The sequence below is a fragment of the Pelodiscus sinensis genome, chromosome 4, assembly GCF_049634645.1.
Source record: "Pelodiscus sinensis isolate JC-2024 chromosome 4, ASM4963464v1, whole genome shotgun sequence".
Classification (NCBI taxonomy): Eukaryota; Metazoa; Chordata; order Testudines; family Trionychidae; genus Pelodiscus; species Pelodiscus sinensis.
In genome coordinates, this window is record NC_134714.1 from 112,567,445 (window position 1) to 112,580,275 (window position 12,831).

At 54.0% G+C, this 12,831-nt stretch overlaps 1 protein-coding gene across 1 annotated transcript; it reads left to right on the forward strand.

The window, feature by feature from the left end:
- Positions 1–2,832: 2,832 nt before the first annotated feature.
- On the forward strand, positions 2,833–4,079 carry LOC142829009 (uncharacterized). Its single transcript, XM_075926049.1, has 2 exons — positions 2,833–3,235; positions 3,431–4,079. Exons 1-2 carry the CDS (start codon positions 2,890–2,892, stop codon positions 4,018–4,020), a joined length of 936 nt encoding a protein of 311 aa, XP_075782164.1. The 5' UTR covers positions 2,833–2,889; the 3' UTR covers positions 4,021–4,079.
- Positions 4,080–12,831: the final 8,752 nt, after the last annotated feature.

Here is a 12,831-nt window from a genome sequence, read left to right on the forward strand (position 1 = left end):
CCCAATCTCACCTACCCTGAACAGGTTCTTCCGGTCCCAAGAACCAGCCACAGGTCCCAATAAATTTATACTCTGGATCTTACCCACAAGATCACTCTGAGCCAATCCTTTAGAATCTAAAATCTAAAGGTTTATTACTAAAGGAAAGAAAAGCATGAGAGTAAGATTGTTAAGGAGAATACAGTACATGCATTGAACCACCCAGTTCTCGATATAGGCTCTTAGCAGAGATGTTATAAACTGCTATCTTAAAAGTCTCTGGTGTACATCCTATGTCAGGATGGTCCACAGTTCTTTCTGGCTCATTGTTCCCTGCAAGGCTGCATCTGGAATCAGGAGCTGAACTGAAAACAACATGGAGGGTGCCACATAGCACTTATATACCTATTCTGGCATCCTCCTGGCCAGAGCAGGTCACATGGTTGAGTGACTTATCTCTGTTTCACATGCTGGCAGCCATTATGCCCAGGCTGGTTTGCAGGTATCAGTCACATTCCTCAAGTGTGTATTGACACCTAGAGATTCATTGTCCCTGGAGCTTTGCTAATTAGCATAGCCACTGGCTGAACGTTCTTTGCCTATTGCTCTGTCTGAGACAGAGAAATTTCAAACATCAACACAGAGTATATGTTTATAACTCCACATACAGATATCATACAAGTACATGAATGGTATATACAGAATCAGTAGAACATAAGCTTTCATGTCACACCTCACATGGCCCCCTTTGTACTGATGTTTAGGGCAACCCCTATCCCCCATGGGGAAGCAGTGATTTGACTTCTCACTTTAAAATCCAGTAACATTACAAGGAGTCAGGCCCATTTGGTCTAGAGCAGGAGTTAGTAGCCAGGAACAATAGCTGAGGGTCAGAACGAGAGTCAGAGGCCAGAGACAAAGGCAGGCAGTAGAGCCAAATGTCAGAGCTGGGTTACCTGGAGTGAAGCAAAAGCAAGAGCAGAACGGGGCTGACAGCTGGGAACGAGTTGGCACAAAAGTTATCACAGCTATTGGCAAATGTTGTGAGCTGCCACAAGCCTCCAGCTTAAGAGCTGGTTGGCTGCCTCTTCTCACAAGTCATGTAGTACAGCAAGTCAGGTAGCCTGCTATAGGCTGTCTGGTGCTCATTAGAATCCTGGCTCTGCTACCGGCTGTGATTCCTGTCAGAGAAGTTGCATTTGTGCAGGGGTCATTGCAGAATCAGAACATAACTGCATTCTTACTCCTCTAGGGCCATAGTTTGTGGGTTTTCTCCAGGCACAGTATACTACCACGGAAGGATTGCTCATGCTCAACTGAATCTATCTGAACCTGTCAGCTTCAGTCAAGGGGCACATCAAGACCATCCACTGTCAAGCCAGTTGTACAGTCTTGTTATTAAAGTCTTATTGCGGAGCTAGAGTTGTGAGTGGTCCAGTCAATGAATGCTAGTGACATGTACCTTGTGGTCCAGGATCTGAGCAACCTGGTGCAGCTGGAGGCTTGCTAGGCAATCTACTCGGTGGCCTCCTTTACATGGGTCAACTGGGTCAAGAGCTCTGGCCTAATAGTCAGGGATGGGTGGCTTATAGGCTCCATTCCATACACTTCAGGCCATTCAGTGGAGTGAGTCCTCTTTCTCAGTGTCTATCCATCTGCTGCACTGTAGCTGGTTAGGCCTCCCGGAGGGGCTCCTCCACCTCTGGGTCAGTGGGTGGGCCACTCCATCCCAGTACAGTTGGGATTAAAACAAACCACCAAGTCAGAAGTCCAAGCCCAGATCTCAGGTGAGCAACAACAACAAGAGGGCAGTCAGTAGTCCAGTACCCCAGTCTTGGTTCAGGGTGGGGCAAGAAGCAAATGGTTCCAAGTCCGGTCTTGCTTCAGGGTAGGTGAGAGGCAAACAGTTCTGAGCCTGGCCTTGCCTCAGAGTGAGCAAGAGACAAACGGTTCAGAGCCCTGCCTTGCTTCAGGCAGAGCAACAAATAAATCCCATTAAACAGCCCTGGCCCGAGGTCAGGGCAGGGCAGCAAACAAACATAGTTAGTCTATAAGTCCCAGGGCCCAAGCCTGGTTTCAGGTAGGGCAGCAAACTCAGTAAAGAGCCCAGCCCTAGGTCAGGGTGGGGAAGTGAGAAACACAGTTATAACAGTTCTGAGGGCCCTGACCCTGGTTCAGGGCAGGGCAGCAAACAAAGAGTCAGTTTACAAGTTCAGAAGCCTATGCCTTGTTTCAGGCAGGGGCAGCAAACACAGTAAAGGGCCCTGGCCCTAGGTCAGGGCAGGGCTGCAAACAAACAGTCAATTTAGAAGCCCAGGGTATGTCTACACTAGAAAGTTAGTTCGAACTAACGGACGTTAGTTCGAACTAACTTTCCTAGGCGCTACACTAGCGCTCCGTTAGTTCGAACTTAATTCGAACTAACGGAGCGCTTAGTTCGAACTAGGTAATCCTCATTTTACGAGGACTAACGCCTAGTTCGAACTAGCTAGTTCGAACTAAGGGTTGTGTAGCCCTTTAGTTCGAACTAGTGGGAGGCTAAGGCTTCCCAGGTTTCCCTGGTGGCCACTCTGGCCAACACCAGGGAAACTCTATTGCCCCCCTCCCGGCCCCGGAGCCCTTAAAGGGCCACGGGCTGGCTACTCACTTTGTGCCAGTTGCAAGGCTGCAAGCACCCGTGCCTGCACAGCCTGCACCTGCCACACCATGAGCCAGCCATCTGAGGGTTCCCAGCCCTCCACTGCTCCCCACGACCAGCCTGGCGGCTCCCGGGAGCCTGCCCGGGGGCGCAAAAGGCGGGCGCCCGCCTGGTCAAGTGCGGAGATCGTGGACCTCATCGAGGTTTGGGGGGAAGCCTCCAATGTACACGATCTCCGCACTAGCCACCGGAACGCGGCCATCTATGGACGCATGGCTGCCAGTCTGGCCGCCAGGGGCCACCAGCGCAGCCGGGAGCAGGTGCGCTGCAAAATTAAGGACTTGCGGCAGTCCTACTCCCGGGCCTGCCTGCCAGGGGCTGACCCGGAGGCCTGCCCCCACTTCCATGCCCTGGACCGCATCCTGGGGCCTCATGCCGTCCCTGCCCCCCGGGACGTGATTGACCCCGGGGCAGAGGGACCGCTCCTGGAGACGGAGGAGGAGGAGGAGGGCTCTGAGAGCCAGGAGCCTGCCGCCAGCCTTCCCAGGACCCGGGACCCCCGAGGCACCCCACAGAGCCGCTCGCCTGCATCATCAGAGGCCGGGGAGGCGTCCACCTGTGAGTACCCTCGTGTTCCCCTTATGTGTACGGGGGGCTGGGGCGAGAGGGAGCCCCGGGACCGTGCGCCTGGGCCTTGCCCACCACGGAGCAGCAGCTGGGGATCCTGCAGGGGCCCTGGCCTTGCAGAGGGGAGCTGGGTTTCACACACCTGGGCCCCTGGGGTCATTGACCGCTGGTCTTCTTGCACCACAGCTGCAGCACCGGGGCCTGCAGGGCGCACCACACCGCCTGCAGCAGCCGCCCGCGCCCGGGCAAGCAGGACAGCCAGGAACCAGGAGGACTACCAGAGGCGGCATCTCCGGTTCCTGGACCGACAGCTCCGTCTCCAGGACCACTGGGTCCAGGAGGACCTCAGGCTGCGCCAGAGGAGTCTGGAGGCCCTGGAGGAGCAGGGCCGTGCCCTGCGAGGCCACCTCCAGAGCCTGCTGGACCGCTTTCCATTTCCTCCTCCCCCTGCTCCCCCTCTTGCTCCCCCTGCTCCCCCTCTTTCTCCCCCTCTTGCTCCCCCTGCTCCCCCTGCTCCTCCTGCTTCCGCTCCTGCTTCCGCTCCTGCTTCCTCCACACCCCCGTCCTCTCTGCCCCCCCCTCCACAACCATTCCCCACCGACGCCCCCGGACCCGCAGTGTGGCGAGACGGGAGAGGCAGCCGGACTCCCACCCCTGAGCTTTCCTTTCCCTTCCTCCCTTCCCTCCCCTCCCCTTCCAGCTCCCTCGTCCCAGGTTTCCCCCTCCCTTCTCCCACCTTCATTCCTCCCTCCCCCCACCCCAGTTCTGTGAAATAAACAGACGTTTTTGTTTGAAAAACAGGTGTCTTTATTTGACAGTAGGTAGGGAGGGGAAAGGGGAAGGGGAGGGTAGGGTGGAAGAAGGCCCCGGTGGGGCATGCAGGGAGAGGTCAGTCCTCCTCCTCCTCCACCTGGAAGCTCTCCCGCAGGGCTTCCCGGATCCGGATGGCCCCCCGCTGGGCTTCCCGGACAGCGGCGGTGCGGGGCTGACCGTAGTGTCCAGCCATGCGGTCAGCCTCAGCCATCCAGGCTGGCAAGAAAGCCTCCCCCTTCCGCTCACACAAATTGTGGAGCACACAACATGCCGCCACCACGGGAGGGATGTTGTGCTCGGCCAGGCCCAGACGGGTGAGGAGGCATCGAAAGCGGGCTTTCAGTCGCCCGAAGGCCCCCTCCACCACGATGCGGGCCCTGCTCAGCCTGTTATTGAAGGCCTGGCGGGAGGGATTGAGGTGCCCTGTGTAGGGCTTCATGAGCCACGGCTGCAGTGGGTAGGCGGCATCCCCCACCAGGCAGACGGGCATGTCCACGTCCCCGACCCTGATGTGGCGGTCGGGGAAGAAGGTCCCGTCCTGCAGCCGCTGGCACACGGAGGAGTTGCGGTACACCCGTGCGTCGTGTGCTTTGCCGGACCAGCCCACATTTATGTCCGTGAACTGTCCCCGGTGGTCACACACGGCCTGCAGGATGACGGAGAAGTACCCCTTGCGGTTCACGTACCGGGACGCCTGGTGTTCCGGGGCACGGATGGGGATGTGCGTCCCGTTGATGGCCCCCCCGCAGTTGGGGAAGCCGAGGGCGCCGAATCCCCGGATGACGGCGTCCGGGTCGGCGAGGCGGACCACCCTGCGGAGCAGCACCCGGTTGATGGCCTTGACCACCTGCGGAGAGAGACACAGCAAAGCGTCAATCAGTGGGGCGCCCGGGTGGCTGGGAGCGTGCGTGCCCTGGCAGTGCCCCGCGCCCCACTCCCGGAAGCAACCCCCCTGGCGGCGTGTAGTACGGCCGGGACAGCCCGACCCCTCCGGTGCGGGGCACCTTCGCCTCCTCCCGCCCCCCCCTTTGTCCCTGGGGCGGCCCATCCCCTCCTCGCAGCCCCCCTTCCCCCCGGCTCGGTGGCCGACGAGCGCCGTACCTGCATGAGCACTGCTCCGACAGTGGATCTCCCCACGCCGAACTGGTTCCCGACGGATCGGTAGCTGTCCGGCGTGGAGAGCTTCCAGAGGGCGATGGCCACCCGCTTCTGGAGGGGGATGGCGGGCCTCATGCGAGTGTCCCTTCTTTGCAGGGCAGGGGCGAGCCACTCGCAGAGCTCCAGGAAGGTGTCCCTCCTCATCCTAAAGTTCTGGGTCCACTGTCGGTCGTCCCAGTGCTCCAGGACGATGCGGTCCCACCAGTCGCTGCTGGTGTCCAGACGCCAGATGCGGCGGGGCACGCCGGTGCCGGGGCGCCGCCGCGGCTCCTCCACGGCCCCCAGGGCGGCCAGGCGGAGAGGCAGGGGGCTGACATTCCCCAGGTGGTGCCAGGCAGCCTCGAGCCATTGGTGGCAGGCTTGCAGCAGCAAGTCCAGAACGTGCACCAGAAGGTGCAGGGCGAGCTGTGGCTCCATGTTGCCACCTGCGGCGGTCCCCCCCGAAGGGAAGCACCGACACAGACGGGCACAGAGACCGACGCTTTGCTGTCCCTCGGCGAGGTTGGCAAGCAAGCAGGAAAAGCTGAGAACCGGCTGTCCAGGGGGGTCCCTTTAAGCACGAGCCTCAGATAGCCTCAGACAGCAGCCACACAAAGCAACTGCTGACCTGATGCCCTGCCAGAACCGGTTTCAGCTGCCCTTAAATGCCCCCCTGCGTCCAATCAGTGTGGACGCGCTAGTTCGAACTAGCAAAACGCTAGTTCGAACTAGTTTTTAGTTCTAGATGCGCTAGTTCGAACTAGCTTAGTTCGAATTAACTAATTCGAACTAAGTTAGTTCGAACTAGCGCTGTAGTGTAGACGTACCCCCAGATGGTTTGTCTCCTTGCTCAGGAGGGGATGCAGGCAATTTGCCTGCAATGGCAGAGAGGGGGAGACTGCCACCCAGTAAGTGGGTGGCAGGGGGAACGTAGGCCTGCCCATTCCACTGCGTCCCAACCCAGGGCCCTAATAGCAGCAGTCCAGTCTGCTGCAGGGTCAGTGGGGCTCCAGCCCGCAACGCACTGACCCGAGGCTTTTAACTGTCCTCTGTGTTCCTGGGCCACTTCCTTTCTCCTCCTCAATTCATACCTGGGCTTCAGGCAGGTCTCTCAGGGGTTAAAGGGCTGTCAGTCCAACTGGGGTCCGAGTGATCCAGGCCAGTCCTCAGCTGCTTGCTCACCAATCCTCAGGTGCAGGTGTTCAGGACAGCCCTCTGGGACAGGCATGGCTGGCAGTCCAGGCCAGTCCTTAGGCCCTTGCAGGTCCGGTGATACCCACCAGTCCCCAGGTGCAGGCCAGTACAAGTGTTCAGGCCAGTCCTCTGGGTCAGGCATCCCTGGCAGTCCCAGCCAAACCTCAGCCTCCCAGGCGGGGAGTACCGGGCAGACCTCTGGTTCCTCTAGAGGCTGGGCCCAGACTGAGCCCTCTGGCTGGGCTTTTAGAGCCCTGATCACATCTCCTGGCTTCCAGTTAAGTGACTGGAAGGGGTCAGGCTCAGCCCAAAATGGCTCCCCGAGGGGCTCCTCCACCTTCAGGTCAGTGGGTGGCCACTCTGCCCCACTTACACACACACACACACACACACACACTCCTCCACCAGAGAACAGGTAAGGCTTGGGAGGGCAGAGTGACTGAATGGCTGTGGAGGTGGACAGAACTCCGTTCTCCCGCCCCCCCTGCCCCCGGGGGAAGGCACTGGAGCTCAATCATCTGGTCCTGTCCATGCTCTGGCACCAGCTCAACACCCTGTGCCCAGCCCTGGAGGTCCTGGCCAAGCTCCAGAGGACAGCTCTGGAGTTTTTTTGGCCAGGACTGCACTGGGTCTCTGCAGGGGTCTTGTCTCTCCCCCTGGAGGAGGGGGGCTAGGGCCTGGTCTGCGTGCACAGCCAGGTCCGGACCTTCCACCACCAGGCCCTGCAGAGACTCCTCTTTAGTGCAGGTGGTCTGGCATGGAGCATTTTGGGGTGCACCTTCCTCCACCATCTTCGAGGGCTCCGATACGACCGGCAGCTCTTTTTTATCCACCCGAGGGGCCTTCCGTGAGACCTCTCAGAGCTGCCGGAATTCTACCAGGAACTCCTCCGGACCTGGAAGCTGTTTTCAGCGACCAAATCCGTTTTGGCCACCGAGGGAGCAGACCTCCTCTCGGAGCCCCTGCTTCACAATCCAGCCTTGTGCATGCAGGTGGTGGAGTCTGCGCCGGAGGTTGATGGTGGTAGAAGCCACCAAAGTCGGAGACCTCCTGGACTATGACAGGGGGGCTGGGTGGATCCCCTAGTGCTCGCTCAGTGCATGGGGCTCTCCACCCTCTGGACCCCCCTGCGCCTACACCAGGAAGTGGAGGCGGCCTTGTCACGGCCCGCTCTCGACTTCCTACAGAGAGCCCTGTGAGAGGGTACGCCTCGCCCTGCCCTTCCTGCAAACCCTCCATCCCTTTTTATAGGGCCCCTGTTCTCCAGGCCCCCCTGACCTTCCCATCCCTGGACTCCCAGCCGGCTGCAAAAGCTGCAGCCGGTCTGTTTTCGGACCGCGCCCAGGGAACATCTGTACACGCTCGTGCTCCACACTCTGCATTTCCCCACCCTTGTGTCCCGCCCCAATACCAAATGGCGGGACCACCTAAGACCTGCTGGGGGTGGGGAACCCCGATGGGCCAGCGTATACTCCCCCTTAATCCCGCAGCCTATTGGGGACATTAGTTGGAGGCTCCTGCATGGAGCTGTAAGCACGGGTGTGTACCTGGTGCGGTTCACCCCCATCCCGGATACCTGTCCCTTTTGTGGCATGAGGGAAAACCTGGCGCACGCCTACCTTGAATGCACCAGGTTGCAGCCCCTATTCCGGCTCCTCCAGAACCTCTTATTGAGGTTCTGGCTGCACTTTTCCCCTCACCTCTTCATTTACGCACACCCTATCCAGGGCCCCACAAAGTCACGGGACCACCTCGTCAACCTCCTCCTGGCCCTAGCTAAAACCACCATATACAACACCAGGAGGAGGATGTTGGACAAGGGGGTTCCCTGCAACTGTGGGGCCTATTTCCGTTCCTCCCTTGTGTCACATAGCCGGGCAGAGTTCCTCTGGGCGGTATCCACTGGCTCCCTTGACAGCTTCGAGGAGCAATGGGCATTGTCCGGGGCTCTCTGCTTGGTGTCCCCATCTGGTTCCCTTGTTTTACACCTGTGACCTGCACCCCTTGACCCTTTAGTCATTATTTGTCCCCCATAACCAGTTGGACATGGGTCCAGTTGTCCCTCCCACAAAGCTGGGGGAAGGGCTTTTAGAACATGGGCGGGAGTTGCCCACCCACCTTCCTATGTATTCAAATAGTGCCCCACTTACAGACACACTCTCTCCTCCACCAGAGAACAGGTGACTGAATGGCTGTGGAAGTGGACAGAACTCCCTTCTCCCCCCCCCCCCTCCTGGGGAAGGCACTGGAGCGCAATCAGCTTATCCTGTCCATGCTCTGGCACCAACTTAAGACCCTGATCCCTGACCAAGGTATCCTGAGCCTTCTCCAGAAGTTGTTTCAGGAGATCTTCTGGCCAGGACTGCACTAGGTCTCTGCAGGGGTCATGAGTCTGCTCCTGGTGAAGGAGAAAGGGCTTGATCAGAGAAAAGGTCTGATCTGCCTTCTCACTCAGGTCCATATCTTCTACCTTCAGGCCTTGAAGAGGTAGTCTAGGATGGAGCAAGTAGGCATGCACCTTCCTTTGCCACTTCTGAGGGCTTTGATTTAATTGGCAACTCTTATCACCATCCAAGAGGTCTTCCACAAGACCTCTGTGGGCTGCCAGTCTTCTATCAGAACCTACTCCAGACCTTAAAGCTTGTTTTGGCAATCATATCCATGGCAGCTGCTAAGGGTGCAGCTCCCTTCACAGAGCCCTTACTACACAACCCCCATCTTGGTATACAGGTGGCTCAGTCCTCTTTAGTATGATAGGGTATGTCTACACTACCCTCCTAATTCGAAATAGGAGGGTAATGTAGTCATACCGCAATTGCAAATGAAGCCCGGGATTTGAATTTCCCGGGCTTCATTTACATAAAGCCGGCCGGCGCCATTTTTAAATGCCGGCAGTTCGAACCCCGTGCTGCGCGGCTACACGCGGCACGGAGTAGCTAGTTCGGATTAGGCTTCTAATCCGAACTAGCTGTACTCCTCGTGGAATGAGGAGTACAGCTAGTTCAGATTAGGAAGCCTAATCCGAACTAGCTACTCCGTGCCGCGTGTAGCCGCGCGGCACGAGGTTCGAACTGCCGGCATTTAAAAATGGCGCCGGCCGGCTTTATGTAAATGAAGCCCGGGAAATTCAAATCCCGGGCTTCATTTGCAATTGCGGTATGACTACATTACCCTCCTATTTCGAATTAGGAGGGTAGTGTAGACATACCCTTAGAAATTGGTATTGGCAGGAGTTACCAGAAACTGAGACCTCCTGGACTATGACCAAGGAGACTTAGTGGAACCCTTGGTGCTCAATCAGTACATGAGGGTCTCCACCCTTTGAACTCCCTGACACATTCTTTAGCAAGTGAGGACAGCTTTGTAGGCCATATCTTGGGTTTACCTCAAGCAGGTCTTGTGTGAGGGTGCTCCCCATACACCTCCAAATCTTTCCATGGGGCCCCTGTCCTGTGAGCTGTTCCCCTACCCCATCCTGACTCTCTTCTCCACACACTGCGAACCAGCTGTGTGCTCTGCAGCCAATTCACTTCTGAACCAAGCAAAGGGCACATCTGTGCATGTTCATGCTCTTTACTGTTCATTTCCTCACCCTGTGTCCCTGTTGATACTAAGTAGTGGGACCTATTGCCACCTATTGAACATGAAAAATGTTGGTGAACCAGCCTTTATTACAACTTGGTACCATAGCCCAATGAGGATAATGGTTGGTGGCTCCTTCACAGAGCCACTAGCACTTTGTACTTTGGTGCATTTCATCCCTGTCCCCCATGCTTGCCCCTTTTGTGGCATAGGGGAAATCCTGGTGCACATCTACCTTGAGTGTGCTAGATTGCAGCCCTTCTTCCAGCTCCTCCTGGACCTACTTTTGTGTTTTAGGCTGCATTTCTCACCCCATATTCTCATATATGCACATCCCATCTGTCACCCTAGATATTACAAATGTTTCTCCTCAATCTCCTCCTAGAGAGGGCCAGAGTAGAGGGGAAAGGATGTTGGCTGAGGGGAGCCTCTGTGACTGGGGGAACTATTTCCATTCCTTTCTCCATTCACGTGTCCAGGCAGAGATCCTCTGGGTGGCATCCACTGACTCTCTTGACAACTTCGTGAAGTGGTGGACCAGGCCATCCCTACTCTGCAGCTTCTCCTCACAGGCTGCAGGAGGGGCTTTTAGCTTTGGGTGAACCTCCATCCCACCTTTTGGATTCCAACCGGACTCCCATACATCACCCCAGACTGAGCAGGAATATTTTTTAGCTGGATAATCAGTTCTTCTCCTTCTTATGTCCCCCATATCCTAAATTAGAAGAGGCCCAAGACTGGCAGCCAAGAAGTTCTCAGCTCTTTTTCTAACTCTTCCACAGATTATACTTTGATTTGTCCAACATCACAAAGAAGTCTGCAAAGGAACCAGAAACAAAGCCCAAATTCCTGAATATCTTCTCCATTAATCCACAAGTGCCTCTTGGGGAAAAACAGGTTTGATACAGAGGCAGCAGCACAGGATGGCAGCACGGGAGTGGGGCTGGGATTGCACTGGTTGCTGGCCCTGCCCCCAGGGACTATAGAATAGTTGTATAACCATATGAAATCTTAGCAGTTACATAACTATTCAATTACACAATGGCTACGTCTACACTGGCCCCTTTTCCTGATCTTATTCCTACTTCAAAGAATAAGATCCTCCGGAAAAAGTGCCCTTTTCCGGAGGATCGGGGCCAGTGTAGACGCTCTTTTCCGACTTTTCTAAAAGCTGGAAAAAAGCGGCGGACATTTTTATTTAAATGCCGCGGGAGATATTTAAATCCCCCGCAGATTTCCCTATTGCGATCGCTGAAATTAACATGCCCCTTCCGGAAAAGGGGCCAGTGTAGACGTAGCCAATATCTAACATCCCTACTGCAGATGACAAATTAGTTAGTACAGACTTGAGTCAACTCTAAAGTACAGTGGAGCTCAAACTGAGAATACAGGAGGCACCAAGATGGCTTACAAACAGCATCTCCTTCACCTCAACTATATTTCTGTGCTGAACTTAGTTCAGCTAGAACAGTGCAAGTTTTTCTATGAATATAGACAATGGGGTTAGAGTTGGGCATGTAATCGTAGATTTGGGATTTCCTGACTAAAAACTGTGTTTAGATATACAGCCTTACATTCCCTAGATAGATCGATAGATATACTGCTTTAACATTCGATATATATATATATATATATATATATATATATATATATATATATATATATACACACACACACACACACACACACACATAGAGAGAGAGAGAGAGAGAGAAATTTGATTGTGTTGTTTTGGTATGCTAATATAACCATAGATAAGAAGGTGGAGACCATGGCTCTCACTGAATAAGAAGCACAGTTATGTAGTATCGTTTCACCATGGATGCGTAAGACAACTTTATATTTCATTTTACATTGTTCCTTCTGCTGACAATAAAATAATTGAATTCCAGACATATTTTCTGGATGTAGATGAAAGCCACATGTTGGCTGATTTTAAATGCCTTATCTTTATTCTCTTAGTTGAAGCCAGACAGTTTTATCAAAAAGCACCATACCAACAGATCAGAAAGCATCCTTGTATTTACAGGCAAGAAGAAATTTATTATTATTCTGAGGAACAATGCAAATTGTTTTCTCTTCGTTTACATGAAGTCAAAACATCCATTTTAGGTAGTTTGTATGCACAACAACATTTTTTAGAGTAGAGCTAAAGAATAAACTAATGCTCAATTTTAAATGGTTTCCTCTGGGAGTAACTCTGCCAAGAATACTTCCATCTAATCGACATGCAATCCACTTGTCTTCTGGTCTCTGCATATCTTCTTGAGATTATACTGTGGTGTTACCAGAACATTTGTACCCAAATATACACTGAACTAATGATTTTGCCTGAAACACTACTTTAATTTAAAACCTTTATTCTCAATTTATCTAGCCAGTAATTAAGCTTGTGCGGTGCCCTAAAAGAGGTTCCAGGGAAAGTTGCAGGTAGCTAACTTCCCCTAGAAAGGACACAGATACAGCTCTCCAATCCAGAATAGATAGCTAAGCAGCACATTTCTCGAAAGCCAAATAATGTTTACTTTGAAGTGAGTAGTTACAGTAAAAGAGGTGAAATACAGACAATAGGATTACAGGGGGGGAAAGAATGAAGCAGTGCGACAAAGACACAACACTACAACAATAATTTGAATTAATTTAACTCTATGGCATATTAACAATGTAACAGTATAATCATTCTCTTAACATTCTAGACCTTATAACAATAATTAAACATAATATATCAATTAAGCATTCATTATTAAATACTTATAACTAAGCATTCAGTAAGCACTAGCCTGGCGGATAGTAAACTGGTAGAGAGATTTCATTCAGACCACGGGCATCCTGCTATGTTTACACTTGAAACCCATACTCTC

Excerpts from the sequence above, each read along its gene's own strand:
- LOC142829009 (XM_075926049.1), top strand. The coding sequence starts at position 2,890 with ATGGCTGCCAGTCTGGCCGCCAGGGGCCACCAGCGCAGCCGGGAGCAG. Across the intron at positions 3,236-3,430 it reads GGCCGGGGAGGCGTCCACCT|CTGCAGCACCGGGGCCTGCA; the intron begins GTGAGTACCCTC and ends CTTGCACCACAG.